This window comes from Carassius gibelio, chromosome B6, assembly GCF_023724105.1.
Source record: "Carassius gibelio isolate Cgi1373 ecotype wild population from Czech Republic chromosome B6, carGib1.2-hapl.c, whole genome shotgun sequence".
In the NCBI taxonomy this organism is placed as follows: Eukaryota; Metazoa; Chordata; class Actinopteri; order Cypriniformes; family Cyprinidae; genus Carassius; species Carassius gibelio.
The window spans coordinates 12,780,229-12,805,966 of NC_068401.1; the positions used below are offsets into that span (position 1 = coordinate 12,780,229).

Genomic DNA, 25,738 nt, shown 5'->3' on the forward strand with positions numbered 1-25,738 from the left:
TATTACTGATATGCCAGAATAAAGAAACCTACATGCATATATTGGGACCAAAAACACTCAGAAGACAATTTTTTTTAAATATAATTAGGGATGCACGATGATGATTTTTCATGGCCGATTCCAATACCGATTTTTTTTTTACAAGCAAACTGGCCGATTCCATTTTTTTTTTAAGCAACAAACAAGAAAGAAAGAAAGTGTGCATAAACAAGATGTTTATTTGGTATTTAATAGGCCAAACTGGCTTTTGTCTATTGAAAACAATAACCTTAACCATCTGAAATTAACGGCAGTAACTGCACAGTAAGTAGCCTACATTCAATACAAACATATGGTACAGACATCAGCATTTAGCTTTTGTTTTTGAATTGGGTTGAAACTACATAGAACTGGCCTTAATTAAAAAGATTAACTGTAAAGGCACTATTTAAGGCAATAACTGCATAGTTCTACAGTCCAAACAACACAATCAACACACATTCAATAAGAGGTTTCTTAATCAGCATTCAATATTTGTTTTAGTTTAAAAATTTGGTTTTAAATAAATAAAAGCTTTACCAGTGAGAATAAAAAAAAAGTATGCTATATAAATAATTCAAAAATGTTAAAATCAAATAATTTTGGTGCGAATAAATCAAAGATGCAGTGTTTCATTTGTCCAATTAAAAAAAAATAGGGTAATGATTCACATCTCTATTTTTTTACTTGAGCTAATGAAAAATAAATAACTATTTGCTCAAGATAAAAAATATAGATGTGAATCATTACCCTAAATTTTTTTTCATTGGATGAATGAAACACTTTGTTTCAGTGTGCTACAGCAGGCGATTTTTAAATCAAATTAAAAATAATAATCCTATACAGAACTGACTTTTACTTCTGGCTTTTCAAACATGTTTGCAAATTGTACTGTACAAAAAAAAAAAAAAAAAAGCATTTCAGTTTTTGTCACAGTTTTGTCGCTTCCCGCTATCGGTGCCTTAGACATGAAGTGCTGAACGGCTGCCCGTGTCCTGCGCAGAGATTTCGAAATACTTCCACACAAATTACGTGATGGCGAATGGCTACAATGTAGTCTGTGCACTCGGGCGCACTTCTGGAAAATCGGCTGAAAAAAGACCAAAAGCCGACCGATTGCCGATCGTGTATTTTAGGCACAAACCGTCCGGGTTCCGATTTATGGCCGGTCAACCGGTGCATCCCTAATTATAATGCTATATTAAAATAATTAAATATTGTTATTTCGTTAAAGTGTGAATAACCTTAATTGCTTGTTCACTTTATACATTTTGAATCTAACGGCAACAGTGTCAGTTTGGTTGAAATTGTTTAGCTTTTTTAAAAGTATAGCCTATATATATATTACAGCACCTACATAAACATCAACTTAAATATCAAATATCTTTTAAAAGAGATAAAATTGATGTAATTTATATTTCTTAATACTATATAGTTATATTTCTTACTCCTAGATGTCATTGAATAATATTCATAAACCATGGTATTTGCAGTATATAATGTTCAATTCACTGCAATAAAACCATGGTACTCTTGTCAGAGAGGAATGAAAATTTGAGCTGCTGTGTTGTTCAATCTATAGTGCGTTTTCAGTATTCATTTGTCAGTTAATGTTACATTCAAATTGCTTTTTGGTTCTTGCCAGTGTGTATATTAAGCATTTCCGCATATTCGGGTGCAGATGCAGAAGGCATGCTGCCTTGTCTCTGGCACATCCTTAGAAAACTAGGAGAGGGTGAGAGTGAGATGGAGAAAAAATACATCAGAGGGCTGGGAAGGATGCTTCATTCTAGAGCAGAAGCCTTTGTAGTGCAATGAGCACATTGCTTCTGAGAGTTTGAGCATGGGGGAGGGAGGAAGGGGGCGAGTGGGGTACCTGCGGCAGGAAATCGCAAAAGCATCCCAGACTGGCTTCTGTTGTCTGGCCTTTCATCTTCTCTGTTTGTACCCAGTTTCCCCTGTCGCTGCCACAGCAAATAGGTGTTGTCAGCTGCAGTGAGGAAATATGGGATTTCAAGTCAGAATGTCAGTTACTCTCATAAAACACATTTATTTGAAGGCAATTTTCAGTAGGCCTACATCCAAAAAAACAGTTGAGCAAATATTTGAAAATAAAATTACATTCAAGAGATAAATGAAGATCATAATGATTCATTGGGACCTTTGAGCATATAAAAGTATATATTTAATCCGTTTTTCTGAGTAGAAAATACAATTAAGTTGAGTTTTACAAAATGTATATGTGATGAGGTAAAAAATACAAGAAGTTATAGTGCTAATGACATTGATATTGTTTCCCTGTTTTTATTGTGAAATTGCACGCATGGATTTGCAGTCAGGAATTTGCTTAAGATGACATTTGTTTTTGATGGCAGCAATTGGGGTTGCCAGGTCTGTGAAACAAAACCAGCCCAATTGGATTAGAACTAACCCAATAGTGATTTTCCTGCAATTCTCCCCTCTGACGGGGGTCTCGTCTGTTGTAATCACATTCTGGAGGGTGAGGGGAAATCGCTTCAACCTGCAGCAACAGTGTAAATGTAGTCCAATTCTAAAGTAAAACCACTGACTTGGCAACCCTGGAAGCAATAGATATCTTAAAACGACATTTTTATTATTTACTCACCCTCATGTTGTTCCAAAACTTACAGGACTTTGCTTTTTCTGTAGAAAATAAAATAAAACATTTTGATATATGTCTCAGTGAAAAAATGAAAATGAAAGTCAATTGGCCCAATTTGGATTTTGGTACAGTGCTGAAGAATATTTCAACAGTTTATCCATTTAATGAAAGCTCATTGTGGACAAAGCAATTGAAATACATTTTGCGCTCTACAGATGGCTTGAGTCTGAAAATAAATGACAGATTTTTCCTTTTTTGGAACGGTCCCTGTCATATTTCCTTTATCACATCTCACATCCCTCCTGACTGATAAACAATCTTGAAGTCATCATAAAGCGATAATGCTAAATAACCTTTTTTAAAAAAAATCTAATCTTTAAAATGTAACCACTTGCTTTTCCTCTGAACAACTTTTCTTGTCCAATGACCACATGAGCATGGCTAAATATTTGTTTTAGCAAACTCTTTCATTGTGACCTTAGTATTTTATGTAACACCCACTTTTGCTCATCAAATAAATTACAGATATTTTTGCGTTCATTGTTATGTTTATGATTTGCAAATATTAATTTGCATTGACTTACCTTGGAGAAAAATATTGCATTACTGCTCATTAACCTATATCTTACTGCAGTGGGAGGGTCAGTCCAATGATTTAGACCTTGTAGCCTAAAGAGAGGATTACAGCACCTTTTCTACTCATTGCGTTGTGTGAGCACACCCTTTCACTCCCTCGTACAATCCCAAATTAATGAGGATTAGCTGGATGGGCTCTGGCCTTTGAAGATGACTGAATTGCTAATAGGTTTATCCCCCTCCATCGCACCATTTTAATGGAAATGCTGCCGAGCATCAACGCCATGGCTCCAGTGTTATTCCGCTCCCACGGCACATCAGCTGTTTCTTCAGCCAATGCCTGAAAACTTTACGGAAGAGCGTGTGCAGTTAAAATCCAATAAGCTCATCTGTGCTTTGAGCAACTGCTATGAGGTATGCAGAGAATGACAGAGCACTTTTCAGTTTTTGTATTGAAATATGGACATGACTTATGGGTTTCAATCCTTAGGTGGAGGCAATAATTGTTAAGTGGCTGCTTTTAGGCAGAGGGAGACGGCAATCTTGATATAATAAACCACCCTGCGGAGGGCTTGGTTTTAGTCAATCTCCCTTGCTGTGCCTCTGTTGAAGGGAGTGCCGGAGTCTTGGCAAGCCTGGATCAAAGACAGCATGAAGTTCAGTCATTCCAGACATCTATTCATCTGCAGTCAAGATTAACCCTGGGGTTGACGAGATTAATAACCACCCTGGACACCAAATTCTGAGCCAAAGCAGCTGCATATAGGCCTCTCTGTCCCCACTCAGTTGAACGGCGGTATGTTATTGCTTAAAATCCTATAGCTAGTCATTCATTTTGATGTCAACTTGTCTGTGAGGATTAGACGGTGGATAGTGCAAACTTGGAGAGGGCTTGAAGAGTCTTCTCTATGTATAGTTCAGGCACTGAGTATTGCTGGTGGCATAGCTTAATGCTACTCTATTTTTTTCTGTTTTTGCAGGTCTACAGACCAAGACTAAAGTGATCACACAGATGTGACTAAACAATTGCAAAAATAATTGCAAAAATTCTAGTCACCAGTTTTTGTCATAATATTTCATCTCAAACAGGGGGCCTCAAGATGACTTAAAATGATTTAATATAAGACAAAACAAGAACTATGATTACTTACCAAAATCTTAAAAACCTTAGATATTTGATACAGCCTAATTAAAAAAATAAAATAATCTATAGACTTAGAAAATTCATGTAAATTATCTAAATATTTAAACTTAGTGAGCATTTTTGTTTTAATTTCCAGTTATGCCAAGCTCTGAAATTCCTCATCCAGAAAATCACAAATAGGTAGAAAAGTAATGGGGCCTTCAATTTTTTTTTGTGGACAATGGGAGGCTTGGTAACAAAAATACAGCCTTAATGTTTACATTTTTATTTAGAGGACTCAAAAAGATTCACAAAACCATTTTGAGCTTGCTTGTGGGCTTATGATTTAAATCAAACTAATTTGTGAGTTATTTATAGTCATCGATGGATTCATTAAATGTAAAGTCTTTTTTCAGTTACGTGCTGTTTAAAATAATCTGGGAGCCTTTACTGTGATTAGACGTGCTGCTATTCGGTAATGTGATTAATCAGGGTAATGAATATGCACAATTTGTTATCGTGGGCAATTCAAAATGCGGTGAATACTTATTACAAATTAATCAGATTTTGTGAATCAATTTGAAGAATAGTTCCCCCATCAACTGGTTACAGTGCAAAACACTGCTGTATGCTACATGAAAGACATATGCACACTCTCATGAAAACAAGCATGGATGAGAAGCGCATGGCAGAACACATGAAAGACACTCTGCATGAAAGTGCACTTTCACTGTCTGATAGCAGATGGCGCTAAACAGTAGAAATGCAGCCGTTACCCTGAAACCCCATAAACAAAGCAGCTGTACTACTTCAAAGCATGTATTTTAAATGGTTTAAACAGCCATTCAGATTTATCTTTTCACAGTGGTGTTCATCACAGCAACAAATACATAAATAATTAGACTTAATAGGCTATTTGTTTTCCAACTTTTTTACATTTTAATCTAGGCAACTTGCCCTAGATAATGTTTGAAAATCTTTTGATTCTTTATTGTTTAGTAACACTTTAGGCTACATTAAGGCTCTATTAGTTAACATAAACTGCCAATGAAGCATTCTTCTAAACATTCATTAATCTTGAAGCACAGTGAAGCACAGTTCTGTGATCAGCACTTAATCTCCATCCAAAGACCAGAGGGCGCTCTCACGAGGGGGATAAACCTAAAAATCCAAATATGCCCCGAAGAAGAAATTCAGGAAGTGCCTATTGCTGCAGCGAAATAAACCGAAGATTTGACTGCTTTCATAGATTCAACGTGTCTAATAAAAATACAGCTATGGCAATATATGGTTTATCTGAGTTCTCATTATTATAATTTTCATTATAATAAAGAATATCTATAATAAAATGCTAATCAGCATAGCCATTATCATGCTTAGAATACAATGAAATATATAAGATATATAAGATACACAAACAGCTTTCATTATAGAGTACAATTTAATCGATTTCATAATCCTACAATTATATAGTCTGCCATTATGAATGCGATTTTGCATAGCTTGTCAGAGAACTACGGCTTTGTGTAGTAAATGCTGTTCCACCTGAAAGCAGGTGATGAAGATTTACTTGATTAATTGTGATTTATCGCGTTCAATTAATCGTGCATACCTACTTTATTGTATGTAAAGTTTCAGTTCTTTCTTTTAAAAGAAAGTGATTAAACCTGTTATAGTTGGATAATACTTTTTTGCAACTAAATTTCAGTACCATGACAAAAGCATTAGCCATTAATCGCATGAAAATTAAGATACATATTCACACACCCAAAACATTCAAGTCTTTTACAAAACACAGTCACTGTTTAGTGCGGTTAAATTGACTGTAAGGGAAGCTTTAGGTGAAATTCTGGAACCATAATAATAGTTTAGTGCCTTGTGTTTTTTTATTGTTTTTTTTTAATCAGTTTTCCTACCTCAAAGACCTTCCTCTCAAGAGTTTTCACGTTTGTTGAGAGGGTTCTCAAGTTATAAGCTGCGAAATTCCTCTTTGGCCTGGGTAAAGCTTTGAAAGCCGTCGAAGCAGCTCGAAAAACAAACCCACCACACCGGGGAAAGACCCGCGCTGGTGCCCGCTGTTCTATTTGTGTTTGTGCCTGTGTTTATTTTACAAGAAGGGTCTGAAATGACAAGTTTCTTCTTTCACTTAGCTTTCCACAGCTTTAGTGTCTGGAGCTTTATTCACAAAGGTGGGGCTCATCCATACATCACCCAGAGTTTGTTTTGCTTTTTATAAACATGCACTCGTGATGAAATTCCAGGTCTTAGGTGAGTGCGGACATGTGCCCGTTTCATCATCTTTAATGTGGGTGACCACCCTGACCTCAGACACATTTCACACTGACTAAAAGAGTTTCTTCTCTTCTTAAGTGTTAAAGATCATCAGTCCTCCTGATGGTGAGGGATTTTTTTTGGAAGGGGTAGGAATTCATCAAGGTGTTATGACACATTCCGCAGTGATATTCCGTGTCAGGATTGCCATGGTAATGAGGCGCGCAAAGAGCAAATATCGTCATTGTGAGGAACTGTTGAGCTTATAGGCTATTTTGGAAGGTTTACAATGGTAAGGTGTGGACATAGAAATATTACATTTTCCATAGCTCATTTAGCCCAGAATCGAGGCTTATGCAAAACATCTGCAGTCTTATTTAAGCAAATAAGGTGAGCTTTTGTGCTATCTAGTGTTTGTGTCTATGATGAGCAACATGTTGGCAAAACATGATGCAATTGTACATTTAGGTAAAAGGGACTAGATGAAACTTGAAATCCACCTGAAGGCTGTGATTTCTGGAAACACCAAAGAAACACCAAAGAATTTACCCGCACTTTTGAATGAAAATATAGTTAGTATTATTATCATCAGTTATTCATAATGTTAAGGAAAGCTACTTCGAATCTGTAGCTTGCTAAACTAAAGGCTACAGTAACACTTTTGTATAGGGACCAATTCTCACTATTAACTCGTTGCTTATTAGCATGCCTATTGTTAACATAGTGGCTGTTTATTAGAACTTATAAAACACATTTTCTCCACGACCTGTGATTTTATTTATGGTTAAACGTTTCACAATAAATAGAAATAGTGTCAGTACTGAATCAGTGCGTTTTTAGTTTGTCGGTGAGTGAATCAGTGAGTTGTTTTTAATTGATTCTTTCGAATGAACTGATTTACTAGAATTAATCAGACCTTTGAGAGAGAATGTTTAGCAACAGCTCACACAAGTTATGTTTGCAAGACAATGTAACCTTAAAAACAGTTCTTGTGCTTCATCAAGAAAAGTAGCTCATTACTGGAAAACTGTTTTACACTATTTTGAACACAACTACAAGCTACTATAACACTACTGAAAAAATTACTGGAAAAGTCATTAACCAAAAGTCCTGGTGCATTAGGGGTGTCAACAATAATCGATTCGGCAATGCATCGCGATGCGGGGCATGAACGATTCAGCATCGATGCGGCAAAGTGCCATAATCGGTTATGTCACTGTTTATTTTCTGGCGGACAATAACGCTGTGAAGTTTAAATACTTCCGGTTCCGGGAGAATAACAACAACAACAAGCAAGATGGCTGAGGCGAAGGGAGATGACAGTGATAGACGGATTATTAAAAACGCGCCCAAAGCTTGGAAAGCGGACATCTGGGCACATTTCGGATTTTATGAAGTGAATGGGAAACTAGACAAGTCTTACGCGGTGTGTAAAATCTGCCACACTAAAATTAAGGACGTTGACAATACAACTAACTTCACGAACCATGTTGATCGTTGGTATCCTGAGTTAGCTTCAACAACAACAACACAAGAAGTTGACACATCCCAGCCAAGAATTGATGAGTTGCTAGTGTCAACATTGCCACACAACTCCGAGAGAGCAAAGAGGATCACACGATCGGTGGCATGTTTTATAGCGACGAATCTACGACCCTATTCTGTGGTAGAAAATGTGGGGTTTTGCCACATGCTTAAAACAATTGAGCCCCGGTATAGGCTACCAATTGTATGCAGCTGATGTGATGGTAGGATCAGGGGGCAGGCATATATAATTGTCATTGTCATATAGCTGCTAAGCTGCTGTTTTGTTGAGAATAGTTTGCACTTTACATAACTACTTGAAATAAGTTTCACAGTAATAAGTGGTTACTGTGTGTTGTTGCACTGAATATTTTTATTCCTGGGTGGTGGTTGTTAAAATAGTGTTACTTATTATTTTAATATTTGCACAGGACTTCAGGAAGTGCCCTGTCTTAGAACTGCTATTTTACTGAAAGCAGTGATTTTGATTGTTTTCATTTTCAGGTATGAAAATGCCATATCCAATACCCTATACCATTTAATTTGATTTAATTACATTTAATTTAATTTAATCAAATTTAATAACTTTTATGTCAAAGAGACTGGAGACACATAGCAGCCAATATAATCTGTTTAATATCTGCTTGTATTGCCTCATGACTGATGAAAAATTTGCCTTGTGTGCAGTAGAATTTTGATGCATCGCAATGCATCGTAGAATCGAATTGAATCGAATCGTTACCTGGTGAAACGTAATCGAATCGAATCGTGAGGGCAGTGCCAATGCACACCCCTATGGTGCATACAGATAAATTCAGCAGGATATTCTACCTGTCATTGCCATTTTCTTCATTGTTTCAGTCTAGCAGTTCCTTACTTTTATTTGTCAGCTTTCAGCAACTGTTCTTTCTTCTTTCCCACACAGAGAATCTTCAACTCCTTTGTGTATACAGAGAAGACTTCAAACGGTGAAACAGAGGTGCAGCAGGTGAGTTACGCCTCATCATCCCTTGATACTGAGTGCTCTGTGTGTGTGTGTGTGTGTGTGTGTGTGTGTGTGTGTGTGTGTGTGGTCTAGAGGGGCAAAGGACACCCATTAAAATTCTGCAGTTGCTGTCTGCTGTCTTTGAAGCCATCTTTGTGCTTTCTACTGCTGAAACACTAATTCCCAACCTCTATTGACTGCGCCATGTCCCTCCCTAACAAGCTCTAGAGAAATGAGAAGATGGTTGCTCATGCTTTAGCTCTTTCTAACATAAATGCTTTTGGCCCATGATCAAAACTCTCTGATTAGAAACCATTAAAAACTCAGCGGTATTAGGAGAAGAGCTTGTTCAATTACAAACATGCCTGTCTGTCAATATACATAAAATTTAACGGAACAAGACAGGAAAATTATTTGTATTACACCCCTGGCATGAATGTCTATTTTAAGTTATGTTGTCATGGTTTTCAAGGTTTAATGCTGTAATTGTGAGTACACAGCATTTGTAAAATGGTTACATATGGGAAACATTAAATCACATAATTTTGTAAAATCTTTTTTGTGAACCAAATTGCGATAATTCTTTTGACTGATGTTTAAAATTTCTGCTATGATGATTTACTTTTCTTTACTTCTTTTATTTTCATTTTATTTTATTTTTATTTTTCCCCACAATCAAACCAAATGATTGGGCATCACACCAAAGTATAATAATAACCAATATCACATACAGCATATCTTGTTAAGTTTTAATATTGTTTGAGGAGATTGTATGCAATGCATAATGTGTTTTAAGAAATTTAAATATGAATAATTGTAGAAGCTTCCTTGGAGATTGTACAAGGCTTGTGCTTGAATTTTTAAAGAACTACTTTATTGCAAATAATTTATATATATATATATATATATATATATATATATATATATATATATATATATATATATATATATATATATATATATATATATATATCCTATATATCCTAATACCCTGTTGGATTTTGATCTGCTCAAAATCATTTTATTTTATTTATTGATTTATTTTTTGCTACAATTTTACTTTTCATTATTATTTAAATTCAATTGCATTTGTTAAGTGTAAATACCCTTGATCTTTAATATTGTGTCCATCGCCTTCTTGAGAATCAGTAAGTTGTAGTTTTTGTCTATATAGTCCATATATCTATTAAGCATACTCTCAAACTAAACACACAGTTTTTATGATCCATTCAATTTTCATTTTTAAGTTATTACCTCGAAAATATATTATTAATTGGATGAGGTACATTAATGAGCAAAACTGTGTATATAGTGTGTTCCTCTGTATCATCACAGCTAAAAACGATAATTTAGGTCGGAGTAACCATGGAATTTAATTTCAGTACTTTTCCATCTGAAACTGTGGGAATGAATTTCTTTTCTTTCTCCGTCAGTTATAAGACCGTAAGCCTGTCATGCACAAGTGTGATTTATTCTTGCCATGGGCCTCTCCCTCTTGCCTTCTCCAGCTTCTGTTATTGCTGTAAGGCATAAAGAGCTTTCAATGTTAATACACTCTGTTCTGACCAGCCTCAAAACAAATCAGCATGAGTGGCAGAAACTGAGCTCGTACCCTATGAATGTGTTTCTCAGCGACACACACACACACACACGCCCTGAGCAAGAACGGACAGGTTGTTACTCTTCACTTGGGTTTCCGTGCCAAGCGAAGCTCTTTTGTGTGACATATTCCTATATGCTGTCTCTCTCTCTCTCTCTCTCTCTCCCTCTCGTTCCTCTCACCTGCAGCTATTTACCGGCTGCTGGTGAGAGATTAAGCCGATCGCTGGCAGGTTTTCCTAGCGACACCTCGACAGCTAATTTCCAAACAGGGTTTTTGGGGGTAGACGCTGATAAACCGTTCTGCCTGCTGAGGGAATCGAGACCTGAACGTGTTTGATTATGAAGTGACTCAGGCTTTGTCATGCTATAATGCTGTTTTGTTGCTTCTCATTAATTGGCACTGGATGTACTCAAGTAAAAAAGGAAGGAGATATAGACGAAGAATTAAAATGATTACTCCTCTATTTTGGATCCTGCCGCTGGTGTTGTTGACTAAGAGGAGTAGATTCAGACTTATTGAAGTGTTACATTTAAGTGGAACATGTAAAACAACTTTTCCACTTATATCTATTTTGTGTTCAAATGAAATTCTTATTTGTTGTAGAATAAAGCATATGGAAATAAAAATTGTTGTTAAATTGAATAAAACCTCAGATTTTTAAACCATTACGTGTTCTTGAAAGTATAAAAAATAAAAAATATATAAAAGTCAAGCATGTAAACTTATGTCTATGTCTCATTAAGTGGTTTTAACCAGACATTATTTTAGTTAAACTCAAAAACCTTCTAAAGCCCATTTGAACTTCCCAAGGAAAGCCAAAGTGAATCAATCTTCCATTTTAGCCAAAAATATGTGCAGTATTTTGTAACCGCTTTGATTGCCGTTATTTTGCAGCTGCGGTTGCCAGAACTATACCATAAAAATGATGGCAGCAAAATTCACTGTAAAAACATTCAATTAACTAATGTAATGTTAATATACCAACCTATTTTTTTTTTTTAAGTTATTCACTGTATACATTTAACATAAATGCTAACCAATTGACAGGTTTTTACAGTTTTTTTTTTTTATGTTCAAATTACAAAAACAAATGTACAGTATGGTTGCTCATCTTTCCTTTGTACTGCTTTGTATTGTCTTTTGCTCTATTTATTGTTTTAGTTGACATTCTAGTACTTCTTCTGTTTACCATTGTAAAGGTTATAAAATAAAACTTTTAGATCTGTAACTACAAATCCCATTATTCTGGGTTCCTCTAAAAAAACTGACTTTCATCAGTTGCTCGTTTGGCAATGCTGTCAACATCTGCCAGTCTTAGCGCACACATGGTAATGAAGGCCTGGCACTGCCGTTTGTGCAAGTTGAAAGGCACCCCAGTGGAAAACGGCTCCAATTAGGATCAGGTCCATGTCTTGTAGGTACACAAAAACAAATAAAGCCTGTTTTGTTTTCTTTAATACCACCATTTTAATGAGTTAGGACACAGACCTTGTGAAATACCCAAACTAATTTTGACACAGTTTGTTATTAGATATTTATGAATTCGCTAATTTCTTTGACATTAACTTTAGCTTGTATGTTTAATTTTTCATTTAAAAAAATGTAGTTGATATTATGGATTGATTACAATAACCTTAAGTTATCTTCCAGTTGTCTTTCAAGGCTTGAAAGTTTGATGAGATTCTACAAAATTAGGTTCAAGGTTATTTTCCGACGTGTCTGAAGTGGGAATGTTTCCCTTGGATTGTGAACTTGAGAGAATAACATCGAAGTTTAGCAGTAATGGATGAAACAGGCAGCTTATTGGATGTTCACGGTTAATGGGTAATGGTACATTTCTCCAATCCAGGACTTGGAGGATGAGGTCTATCATTTGACTCTGCCTTAATTCAAGTCCTATGTAAAGTTGTTGTTAATGCAAGAGTGGATGCTTTGAATGTGTGAATATGTTTTGGTTTACTAAAACATCTGGTGAAATGAAAGTGGCTCATGTGGCAGGAACTCTGCTGCTCTAGTTAATAACTTTCTCCAGGGAACTCCAGTCTGCAACGGGTAAACCAGAGCTCACAGAAACAAAGTTAAACAGCCGTAACTCTTTCACACAAGTGCAGTATAGACCCAAAGCTAAAACAACATCCCAGTTTTCTGAAACCTGGTTTATGAACTCCATTTTCCCTTATAGCACTAAACTATTTTCCTGATGCCTGTGGCACTGCAGCAGCTGACAATGTATGTCTAATAGTGATCGATTACTAGTCTCCAAAGGTTAGTTTATGCTCTCTTTGATGTAGAGTGCAGGACTAGATTTGGTAATAGAATTAATCTCATCTTATTTCACAGGAATAATGGAAAGGGTGTTCTCAAGCAGGAAGTGTGTACATCAAAGCAATATTTGATTAATTTATTAGTTTATAAAAAGGACAGCAGTGCATTCTAGTTGTCAACTCAAACCAAAGGCACCAAAATGACAATTCTCAAAAATGTCAGTCTATACTTCTAACTTCTACACTGGAAACCTGAAAATAAATGATTATTTTTATTGTTTAAATTAAAATATATTTAATCATAAATATTAAAGTGTTTCTGTATAATTGTTATTGATTGGTTGATTTATTTAATTAAATTATCATAAATTTTTGTTTTTTTTTATTTATGGTCTGCTGCCACCGGCAGTAGTGAACGTGACGTCACATAATCTATAACAAGCATAATATGAAGTTTTGTATACAAGTGTAATGACAATAATGGTTGCAAATTGTTTTATTTAGTTATATTTATTAAGTCTATGGTAATTCACAAATTACCTCAAGTACCATTCTTATTTAAGCTACTTTGTTGTTTAACTGTAAAAACTGTAAAAATCAGCCACTTTCACAAAGCTAAATTTACTAAAATATCTTCATCGAACATGATCTTTACTTAATATCCAAATGATTTTGGCATAAAAGAAAAATCAATAATTTTGACCCATACAATGTTTTTTTAATATACTGCTTAAAATTATACCCAAGCGACTTAAGACTTAAGGTTTTGTGGTCCAGGGTCACATATAGGAGCTAGACATGTGCCTGTATTCGGTAATGGGATATATCAAGGTAATGAATATGCATGATGTTGTTATTGTGGGCACTTCTAAAAACCGTGAATAATTTTATATTACAAATTATTCCGAGTTTGGAATGCATTTTAAGTATAATTAATCGCAACATAAAAATTTGATACTGGCATATCCCTAATAGGAACTTAAACATGTTTGGAAGAAGTAGGGGGGTGAGTAAATGAAGACAGGTTTTTCATTTTGGGTGAACGAAACTGAATCTCAAATTAGAGGTAACATACTCATCAGGGAGACATTGTTGAAATTTGATGTGCATTGATAGGAATACATCTGTTTTTATTGTTTTCAGCTGGCAAAAAAGATCCGTGAGAAGTTTAACCGGTACCTGGATGTGGTGAACAGGAACAAGCAGGTGGTGGAAGCCTCTTACACAGCCCACCTCACGTCCCCCCTCACAGCCATCCAGGACTGCTGCACCATCCCTCCCTCCATGATGGAGTGAGTAGTCATTTATTACTCCTTTAATTTGACCTTTTTTTCCCTCCACAGCACCTTTCTGTGAAATCTGTGAATCTGATGCGTCATTGTAGTTTACTTGTCTCACGGATTTTACTGTGTGCATGTGTAATGGGTGTGACTAAGCTTATGTGAATGAGGAACGCATTTTTAAATGCCACAAATATTGTTTAAATCACTGAAAGGCAATGATATGTTAGCTTAGTTGTCAGACTACTCTTTCAAACCTAATCTCTCTCTCCCATTGCAGTTTGCAGGGTTTTTGCTGTATCTTTTGTCTGCTTTGTGTCTTAACTGTCCCTCCCTTCTGTCTGTCTGACCGACTCTCTCACACATCCAGACTCATGTGTTTGGCTCTACTTCTCTGAATTTTTCATCTTCTCTGCAACTCTTTATCTCTGTCCGAATGGATGTTCTCCATCATCTGTTGACCTTCTCAGCTATGTCTCTTTCATCCTTTATCAGTTTATATTTTTTATTTTCTGCATCCCTTCACTATCATTTGACATTTTAAAGGTTCTGCTGGTTATACAAATTAATTATTATTAGGTTGTTCTTCCTCTACATTTACTTTAGCATCACATTCTATTAATGTGTTCAGTATGCCTCGAGAGAAGCCATGCTTCTGCATACTTTGGCAAAAATTGAATAATTCAATAGATTAGATTAAAAAAAGGCTCCCACAGTCTTTGGAAACATCATTTATAAATGTTTAAACTGTGACCAGACCTGATAGTGGAAATTAATAAAATATAAATTTTACACTGCCGTATAAAGTTTAGAAATTTTTTTATTTACAAAAAGTAAGCAGTTTTTTTTCCCCTTGAACCAAGTCAAAATATTCAAATGATTTCTGAAGGATCATGTGACTCTTAAGACTGGAGTAATGACTGATGAAAATTCATTAATCACAGGAATTAATTTACAACAGATCTTGGTCTCTTTTTATTTTTTAATTTTTTTCTTTAGTCTTTTCCTTCAAGATTAAGTGAAGAAAAAAAAAGGGTGCTGTTCTCAAAAGACTTTTGAAAAATGTCTCTGTCCCTGAGGCACAGAAACATTTTTTACGATGTGTCGAAGGGAAGTAAAATCAGAGGTGGAAAGTAACGAATTACATTTAATCGCATTACTGTAATTGAGTAGCTATTTTGTTTACTTCTACTTTTTAAAGTAATTTTTAAAATCTGTAATTTTACTTTTACTTAAGTATATTTGTTTGAAGTATTGTACTTTTAAAACACATAATTACTGAGTAAAAAAAAATAAAATAAAACCTATCCCTGGAAACTACTGCAGTACATAATGGGCAGAAGGTTGAACTGGCGCTAAAATCACCAGAAAGATGGAGACGGACAAAACAGGTGTTAGTGGTGCAGACACCGCTGAAAACAAAACCCCGTCATATTCTGAGGTTGAACTCGAAGCCATATTCATGCTTTATTATGCAGTATAAGCTGTGCTTACTTAGGGAGACCAAACTAGAAGCTAAAAAAATCTCGGCAAGACATCAACCCTTCGCAAGCATGTAGAGGTAAGCTAAATAATTGAATCGTTGCATTGGTGGTTAAAATGAAGCTTTGACATTTTATCAAGAGGTTTTGCACAAATTAGCCAAAAAAACAGTGGTGCGGAGTGTTCAATATATCGTCTGCGATAATATAATGATTGTTGTTTTAATGATGTGCACACATTTATAGTGCGTTCTTTCACTGTGATTCAGTCTTGTAAAATGCATTTAGAATTATTACAAAATTGAAGATATAGGGGCAGAAAATTTATATATATCATTTCATATAGTAAATCAAAATCACACAAAGAATGCCAAGTTAACTGTAGTAAACAAGTTAATTAAGTGACTTGCGTTTTAGACACCATATTGCATTTCTACAACAAAAAAATATTCCAAACACAGCCACCAAAGCACAGTTTTGCGTCTCTAAACAACATGACAGTGTTTCGTTCCTGAATGAATCAACCAATAATCAACCAATGAATCAACCTAAATGATTCGGTTCAGTCGCAATGACTCACTTATTAACAGTGACTTGCTGACACATACTGGCCATTTTCATTTCACATTTAAAGTAAACATTTTTTTTTATTAATTTCAAATGAGTATTCAACATTTTATGTTTTGTATATCAAAACATTATTCATTCATTTGTAGCTGCAGGTTAAATGCAATCTTATCCTGCACTAAACATTGTGTAAATACATTTAAATGCCACTTCCGATGAAGCTTCTGAATTTCGTCTGCATTGAAAAGCTGAGTTTCTTGATACTGATTTTCCTGGTTAACAGCCCAAATGTCTTTTTATTCTAAATAACCGATTCCTTTAATTAAAAACAACTAGTTTGAGATTAATAGGCCTATCCCAGGGGTGTCAAACTCAGTTACTGAAGGGCTGTAGCCCTGCAGAGTGTAGTTCTGACCGTGCTCCAGCACACATATCATGTAGTTTCCTAATAAGCCTAAATGATTAGATTAGCTGAATCAGGTGTTAGTTATATCTAAACTGTGCAGGACTGTGGCCCTCCAGGAGCTAAGTTCGACACCCTTGGCCTGTCCCATTTTTGCCTGACTCCCACTGTAAAAATGTAACTATTTTTGGAAATTTTAAATGAGCTACATTTTACTTTTACTTGAGTAGATTTTTTGACTGGTACTTATTTACTTGTACTTAAGTAAAATTTCATTAATGTAATGGTACTTTTAGTTGAGTAGAATATTTTTGTAGTCTTTCCACCTCCGAGTAAAATTATAGTAGGCATTTAGAAGACTACAAATAGAAGTTTACTTTAGGTTTTCCATTATGTCATCCTGTGTCCAGTATAAAAGTCAAAGCATTGTGAGTATCACCTGAGGCTTGATGAAAACGCATAAAAGAGCTAGCTATGAGCTGCTTTATCCTACAAGACAACACTTGATGTATTTATGAATGACACATCATTTGGCTTAAACTTTCACACACCTGCCCAATCAGCTCATCGATGTTTATCTAAACCACCTCTTCAAGTTTTCGTAACAATGGAATGCACTATACACCATCTTGATATTATCATGTTACATCCTGTTTGTGGGTTTTTGAAAAGCCTTTCATTATGACAGCATGATGAACAATATAATGTACATTTTTTCTACACCGTATAAATGAACCGCACTTTCGACAAGTAGGTTAACAATGCCGTATACTTACGTGATACATCAGACATATCAGTGATCTCTAGAAAAGTCATGTTATTTTGTGTCAGGGTGGTCCGCCCTTATGGTGGCCAGCACAGGGAGATCTTGTGACATGTCGTATCCAACAAAGTTGTTCTTCAGTTAACTCAGTGGTCATCTTGATAATGTTTTCTAGGAATTTTAGTGTAGCTCCTGTGTACTTGCTTGGGGGAAAAACCAACACGTCCAAAACATCTCCAGAATGTTTGTCAGGATTATGTTTTAGTAATATGTTTAAAGGCAACCTGAGGACATTGGTTTCTTAAGGTTAACATAAGGTTGACATTACAAACTGTAATGCAATTCTAATTGTTTTTTAATGTAATAGCAACTCTTTACCCCACAGTTCATCCCAGAGTTGATATAAATGTATATCTCTCTATTTGAGAGAATGCAAAAAAGCCTGTGCTGTGATTAATGTAATAACTGAATGAATAGATAAAAAAAAAGTCATTTTCAGACAAGGTTTCTATAGATTTAAAGCTTATGACATGTGCTCCGGCATTGTGTCCTCTATCAGACCTCAGTTCAGCTGCCCTCATAAAGCCCAGTCACGGCCGAAAGATCAAATGTTTCACACCATATCAATGTCACATCCCCATCATACATCCCAGCGGTGTCTGTTCTCCCAGGAGCGCTGACCTCTGGTACAGGAGAATGCTTTAATCAACACTCACCCCAACTGCCTTCTGCTACACTTAACCAGTGACGAAACCATCTAGAAATAGCCCCTTACTCAGGACGCATGTGATCGACTGCTCTCTCTCTCTCTCTCTCTCTCTCTCTCTCTCTCTCTCTCTCTCTCTCTCTCTCTCTCTCTCTGCTTGGGGGGGATTTAAGAGTCGGCGGAGTGTTAAGCTACATTTGTGTATTGCCCAAAGGATGGTCTGCAAAACTAATGATGTTAAAGTGTGTCTACAGTCTCCACATGCATATATGATTAGCTACAACTGTTATCACCAGAAACAAGAAAATACCATGTTTTTTATTTTTAGTTTTTTATATATTCTTTGAAGTACTTTAAGTACCATCTAAATATCATGTTGCACGTGTATGGTTATGAAGCAGTATCATTTTTAGCCTTTTAAGGATATTCAAGGATGTCCATCAATGAATCCTGAAAGCTGAATTTACATTAAATTACATTTTAAAATATATTAAAATAATTGAAATTGTAATAATACAGACCCCAAACTTGTTACTCTAGTCTATATGTATGATGTTTACAACATAGGCTATGTACATATAAATATATATATATATATAATTTTATGGCAATGAATTTAGATAATCACATTTCTTTTATCGTTTTATTTCACTTGGATCTTTGTTTTTCCAGTGCTTACATTTCTTGATTAGGGTTTCTTCCCTCACAAGCAAATTCTCATTCTCCTGATTTCCTTTCCTCTCTCTTTCACTCCTTCGTCATTCCCTGTTAACTGTTAATCCGGTCTGTATCTCCCAATCCTTTTGGAGCCAGACCGTTTGGACAGGCTCTGAGCCTGAGCTAATAAAGATGGCGTTACTGTGTGTGTGAGGGAGAGAGGGGGATACAGAAAGGGAGCGGGAAGAGAGGCTTAAGTCACCATAAAGGGGTCTTAAACGCTGCTCTGCCGGACTGCATGCTTTCTTCAATCGATGCAGGGCGAAATAGGGAACCTCTTTTTCCCGTAATCCCCCTTGAGCCTCCCTCTTAACTCTCAGAGACCGCTGTGCTAATGAAGCCCGCTCTGATAGTGTGAGTGTGTGTGACAGACGGAGCTGATACCGCAGTGGTACGTGCATCTTATTTCCGCCGCGTGGCGAGACGTCACCGATCTGCCAGCACTTTATTAGCTGTGGATTAGAATCACAGGGACTTGTTCTTGTCACCATCAAACATCAAGTGCCACTAAATGAGGAGTTCATCTCCGTACATGAGGACGGCACTTTGCTTAGTTTAAATATTAAGAGGCTAAAAGTGTTTGCTGCTCATAGATGGTATTATAAAAACAGATATTAATGACCGTGTACTGACACAGATTAAACATTCATTTAGAATTACTGTGCTGCAATGCCTACATTTAATTTTCATCTGACATATTATGTATTAAATATTTCCCATTTTACTTTTAGCATAAAATACTACTTTGGGCACTTAAGACTAAAGGATTTTTTTTTCTTCTATTGATAAACTAAAATATCAGCTTAGTTGGTTATTCAGCATTTTTTTGGGCAAGTGTTCATTCCCACTTGTGTCAGTTATAAAATCTAATGAACAAAAATAAAAATAAAAAATACAATTTTATGTTAATTATAGTATTATATTGTTATTATTAATTTCTAAATATTGTAAATTGGTTTCTGCATTTTGTAAACCACATGATATGTTAAAAATCCAATATTGTTTATTTAAATTTTTTTGTGTAATTTGTTTGTAATATACACCTTTTTTTAAAGCGAGTTTCTAATGTAACTGTGACATGAGGTATTGTTCATTATAATTATTTAATTCATTTTCATCTGAATCAAATGAACATTTGATTGGAATTTTTAGTTGGCCTAAATGTTGGGATAATTTATTATTCGATTGAAGTCTCATGCTTTGAAATCGAAATCTGCAATTAGAAGTGAACAACAGATGTGTTTCAAGTTCTTGGTTATTTTCGGTCAGATACGTTTTTTTTACACCATGCAAGCTGAACAATACCTGAGGGCTTGTTTTCCATTCATTCCTTTTTTTTCCTCTCCTCATTCTTTCTCAATGCTTTTGCAGAGCCGTTAATTTGCATATTGAACTGAAATCAAACAAGTCTCTATAAGTCTCAAGCTTTTATTCAGTATATATTTTCATAACTCGCTCTTTCCCCCATTTCTCTTTTGCTTGCTCGTTCTCTCCCGTCTTTTTTCTGATGTAAAATTCAAAGCAGCTTGCAAATTTATTTTTTATCTAGCACATTTGCTTTGCCGCCACATGTAAAGTGTGTTGAAGGAGAATTCTAATGACTAGGGCCTGATGCGAATTAAATGACTGAAGTTCAAAGCACTTTGCACATCAAGGCAGCCGTCAATCAAACCGCAGCCCCGCTCCGGCTCTGTGAGATGACGATAATGGGGGATAGAAATGAACCCGGCGGTGAGAAAGACACTATTTTAGTAATGGGTGAAGGAAAAGAACATGCATAGTTCATGTGGCAAAGGACAAAAGCGATGCATTTAGGGGAGAGCAGTGCAGGATGGGTGTTGTGTGAAGAAGAAGAACAGAAAGACACGTGCAGCATCTGCCAGTCGGTTGGCAAATGATGAGGAAATGATGGCTAGAGCTTGTTACAGAGATAGTGTGTGTTTGTGCAGCAGTGTTTTTGTAGAGTCATAAGGGAGATGAAAGCGAGTGTGGCAGTGCAAGATCTCTGGAGACACTGCTTAGATCAGTGCTCGATTAGTGCAGGCAGAGACCTGAAACCGCAGCATAATGGGCGGCTATGAAATATTATCTGTTTTGGAGCACATTCTGAATAGACAAAACTCACGATTGTTAATTACTGATCTAATCGGGCTGCTGATCACTAATGGTCACTGTGCCACTAATCAATGGCGTCAATATGCAACTAATCATATAACTCTGCATAGATGGCACATTAAATGGGCTTATTGTCAGCCAAGCCAAACAGAAGATTTTCCAATATACTGTGTGTGAGTGTGTGTGTACACGCAAAAAATTCTCTCCTTAGTGTGAATCCATCTGAATGCCAAAATGGACGGGTTGAATGATGTCCTCATTTTCAAACCAAAACTATGCAAGAGAAAGCAAGTCAGACTGCATTACTCCTCGTCTATTTGCGGTGTGGATAAACATGTTTTTTTGCCAGTCAGAGTGTGTTTTGTGCATTGCATTATTGGATTAATACCTGGGTGTTACTGGGTAAATTTACCAGTTACGGTTTTAGTTAAAAATACAGAAAATTAATAATTAAAATAAATTTGAGTTTTCATCCTTAAAAGTAATAGTAAGACTAGTATAAATCTATATATTTTTCTGTTTTTATATTTATATATGTACACTATCATTCAGGTAATATTTTATTTTATTTAGAAACCTTTTTGCTCATAATACAGTAAAATACAGTAAAAAGAAATATTGTGTTATTATAATTTGAAATAACTATTTGCTTTTTTAAGATATATATTTCAGCATCTATTACTCCAGTCTTCTGTGTCACATGATCCTTCAGAAAACTTTTTTTAATTAATCTTAATATTTGGTGCTCAATAATTTTTTTTTTTTATTTTGTTGTCAGTAATGCTGTTCTGCTTAATTTTATTTTAATTTTTTGTGGAATCTGTGTTACTTTTTTCAGGATTTTTTGATGAACAGTGAGTTTGAAATAAAATATTTTTTTCCAACACTAAAAATCTCTCCACTGTATTTTTAGTCAATTTAATGCATGTTTGTTGAATAAAATATTTTTTCAGTAAATATTTAAACAAATTTACTGAACCTTAGCAGTGCAGTTTTTTTTTTTTTTTTTTGCGCAGTTTCTTTTTATATTTATATACAAATATACCTCTTCATGCCTGTCTAAAAGTGTTGGATGCTGTAAATAAAATCAAAAGGGTTCTCCCATCTGCTCTTCGTCATTCTTCTCTCCCTTCAGACTGCATCCCTCCATCTTTCTCTTTCATCTTCAGCACAAGAGCTGTGCAGCTGGTAGAAATAGATATCGATGCAGTTTTCCTCAGGGGGTTTTACCACACAACTGTAAAAGCTGTTATTACAGCATAAGAAACACTTCAGCTTCATTTTTCTTCATGACTGAGGCCCTGACCAAACTGAACACTCACTGCTCAAGTGCTGGACCGTATTTTCTTCCGTGTCACTTTCTAATTATCACTGGTTAAAATAATCTGTACTGATGTTTTTTTCTTCTTCTGTCTGATTTCAGATTTGATGGTAATTTTAACACCAATGTTTCGAAGACCATCAGCTGTGATCGTCTCTCCCTTACCGTCAATAGTCGAGCTTTCAACCCAGGACAAGACCTCAACTCTGGTGTGTATAAAACACACACACACACACACACACACACACACACATTGTCTAAGCTTCAAAAACCCAAAGCCAATTTTCACTTATCCAGCTGCTGCCATAGCAACCATTTGCAAAGAACAATATTGCTTTCCTGACGTCAAATCTTCAAAGATTTTTTGGCCTTTAGAGTGAGACAAAAAATGAAAAAGGCTGTTGAATACGTGACCTTGCTGATTTGCACGTGGAAATGCTTCATTTTCTCTCCTCTCATCCTGTTTTTATTCCTTTCCCTTTTAAGTGACCACAGCTTTGTACCTCTGCACTCTTTTCCCCTTTTATATCTGCTGTACCTCACTAATCAGGAAGTTTATGTTTTTATCACTTTATACACTGTGCCAGTGTCAACAGCTGGGTTTGTCAACCGAATCGGTAAATTCAGTAACCTCTGTATGAATTCATCAAGTAGTTAGTCTGACTCCAAATTTGATAAATTCTTTAAAATAATCTGATTATATTTATGAATTGAATCACATGGTCCCCCCTTATATATTTAGATATTAAAATATCTAAAATGGTGCATAGTGAGATGTCGAATAGTTTTTTGAACCGTCTTTATGAACTGATTGGTTCTGGCTCTCCCTCCAGAACAGATGCTCTCAATTCATCTTCATACAGATGCTTATTTTTGTTAGGCAGTCATCGGGAGTTCATGTTACCGCTCTCCCTCCATTTGTCACTGAATACTGACCCTGCTAACCATGCAGGCAGTCATCAGTCATGTTTGATCCCTGTTAGTCTAAACATTGATGAAAAGAGGAGGAGGGGGGAAGAGGGAGAAAAGAGACAAAACAATTAAGAGGGAGAAAAACCTTGAGAATAGAGTGATGAGAGCAAGAAAAAAGAGGGAGAGAGTGAGAGAGATAATGTTGTGTTTGTGTGTTGTGATGTCTTTGATTTAGTTTGTAGGTTTAGTTCCTATTTCCCAACACCTCCCCCACCCCCCCACACACACTCCTTTGTTTCACCCTTTACTCTTCTTCAAATCTCAGTTTGTTTACTTCTCAGTGTTCTGTCAGAGTTCCCCCGACTGTCATAAGACTGCGTCCCAACTTAATAGGCAGTAGGTTGTACTACTTTTGTTGCTGATAGAAAAATATCTATCCCTTTAAAAGTACTATTAAAGGGATAGTTCACCTAAAAATTTTAATTCTGTCATTAATTACTTACCCTCATGTCATTCCAAACCCGTAAGATCTTTGTTCATCTTTGGAACACATTAAAGATATTTTTGATGAAATCCGAGAGCTTTCTGACCCTGCAACTACCATGTTCAAGGCACAAAAAAGTAGTTAGGACATCATTAAAACAGTCCAAGTGACATCAGTGGTTCAACCGTAATTAAATAAGCCACGAGAATCATTTTTGTGCACAAAGAAAACAAAAATAATGAGTTTATTCAACAATTTCTTCTTTTCCGTGTCAGACTTTGCTGTGCGTTTAGGAAAGTACCACAACACATTTAAGAAATTAATACATTTATTTAGCAAAGATCCATTAAATAGTAATGTTATAAGAAGTGCTCTTCTTTTGAACTTTCTGTTCATCAAAAAAACCTACAAAAAGAAAAACGTTAGCCAAGTCATTACAGTTTCACAGTAAGCCTTCGATTTAAAAGCTAAATAACTTATAATAATAATGATAATTGGTTAAGAAAAACTGATTTACCAATTACTGATTTGTTAGAACAAGACATCACAATAATGCTACTTTTTTATCAGGTTGAGGATAAAATGTTATGGAGGACTGGAACTTGCAGAACACTATCACAAATTCTTCTTGTGTTTGATTTCAAGGGATTGGAGTAAGTTTTAGCCACAAAAGCGTGAGAAATCCATTGCAGTTTACTGTGTTTTGGGACACACTATTTAGGCTCATAGCCTACTCAGACACAACTTTTAGCTTTTCAGTGTCACTGAAATACACAGCCATTCCCACTGGCTGAATGAGAGAGTGTAAGTAAGGAAGAGGCAAATGCAACGATTTTTGGAGTTAAAAATAACCATGAAATTGACAGCACCGTAAGCGAGAAGAAATATTACATTCAGTGAAGACTTAAAGTGCAATGAAGGGATAGAGGAAATGAAGGGGTGTAACGTCATGACTCTGCTTCTCAGCTGCTCTAAACACTGGACACAGGATTAAGCACTCTGGGACGGCACATGTGTATGATTTTTTTAAAGCTGTCAACAGCATGCTGTAAAGTTCCTGTTTATACTTTGGGTATGGATTGATGGCTCATTTGTGGTTGGGATGCCTGTTCGTGCTTAGCATCCATTTTTCCTTTGCAGGTTTCCACAGAAATGTAATGACTTTAGATCATAATTATGAAAGTCATAATTAATTAGGAAAGGCTAAAGCTAGTGTTTACTCTAAACCTTTACTTCTTTTATTAATGTTTTATATTTTATTATATTATATAATATTGGCCTTGTATTGTTTGAGTTAACATTTTGAATCCATAAACCACTTAAAGATGTCGGCAGGGTGAATTGCAGGTTATTTATTTGACCTGAGTGACATTTCTTAGCACATATTCTTCCTTTTTTTTATTTATGGTGTAAAATATCCAAGTAGTATTACTAAAGTACATTCTGAAAAGGATCATACATATAATCAGACTTCTGCCCTTTTGAATGCCTCCACTGCCTCTCTTTGTTGTATTCCTTCCTTTCCTGTCTTTTCTTGTTCTTTTGCCCACTTTCCTTCACTTCCCGGCTCCTGTTAAGTAAATAAACACTTGAATTGATGGCAGCAGAGTGGTGATCGCTGTGCTTCTCGAGTGTTTGGAAAGGATCAGCTTGTCTGGGCTCCGGCCGTCACACAGCTGGGGCCTGTTCAACTGACATGAACCCTACAGCTGCCTACTTCAAGTGCACACACCATTCATATAGATCCATGCTGCATGGCATATTAAATTAGTTCTGGATGATTGTCTTTGAGAATTTGGGACATTTAGATACTAGTGTTTCTATGAAACATTCTGCTTTAAACGTTTATAATGATTTATGACTTGACATGTAGTGATTGTTATTGAAAAAAAAATGGATAACAAAATCAACTGGTTGATAACTTTTATAATAATTTTTTTTTATTTTTTTTATTTATTTTTCAAGAAAAGACCATAGAGTAATACAAAAGATATCAAACTTT

At 35.6% G+C, this 25,738-nt stretch overlaps 1 protein-coding gene across 1 annotated transcript in view; it reads left to right on the plus strand.

Annotated features, from left to right (window-relative positions):
- The window catches only part of cachd1 (cache domain containing 1), a 66,032-nt gene that overhangs the window by 17,817 nt on the left and 22,477 nt on the right, over positions 1-25,738 (plus strand). The window contains exons 2-4 of the mRNA XM_052559494.1: positions 9,061-9,123; positions 14,131-14,279; positions 22,443-22,549. Coding sequence (XP_052415454.1) covers positions 9,061-9,123; positions 14,131-14,279; positions 22,443-22,549 — 319 coding nt within the window. The remainder of the gene's footprint in view (positions 1-9,060; positions 9,124-14,130; positions 14,280-22,442; positions 22,550-25,738) is intronic.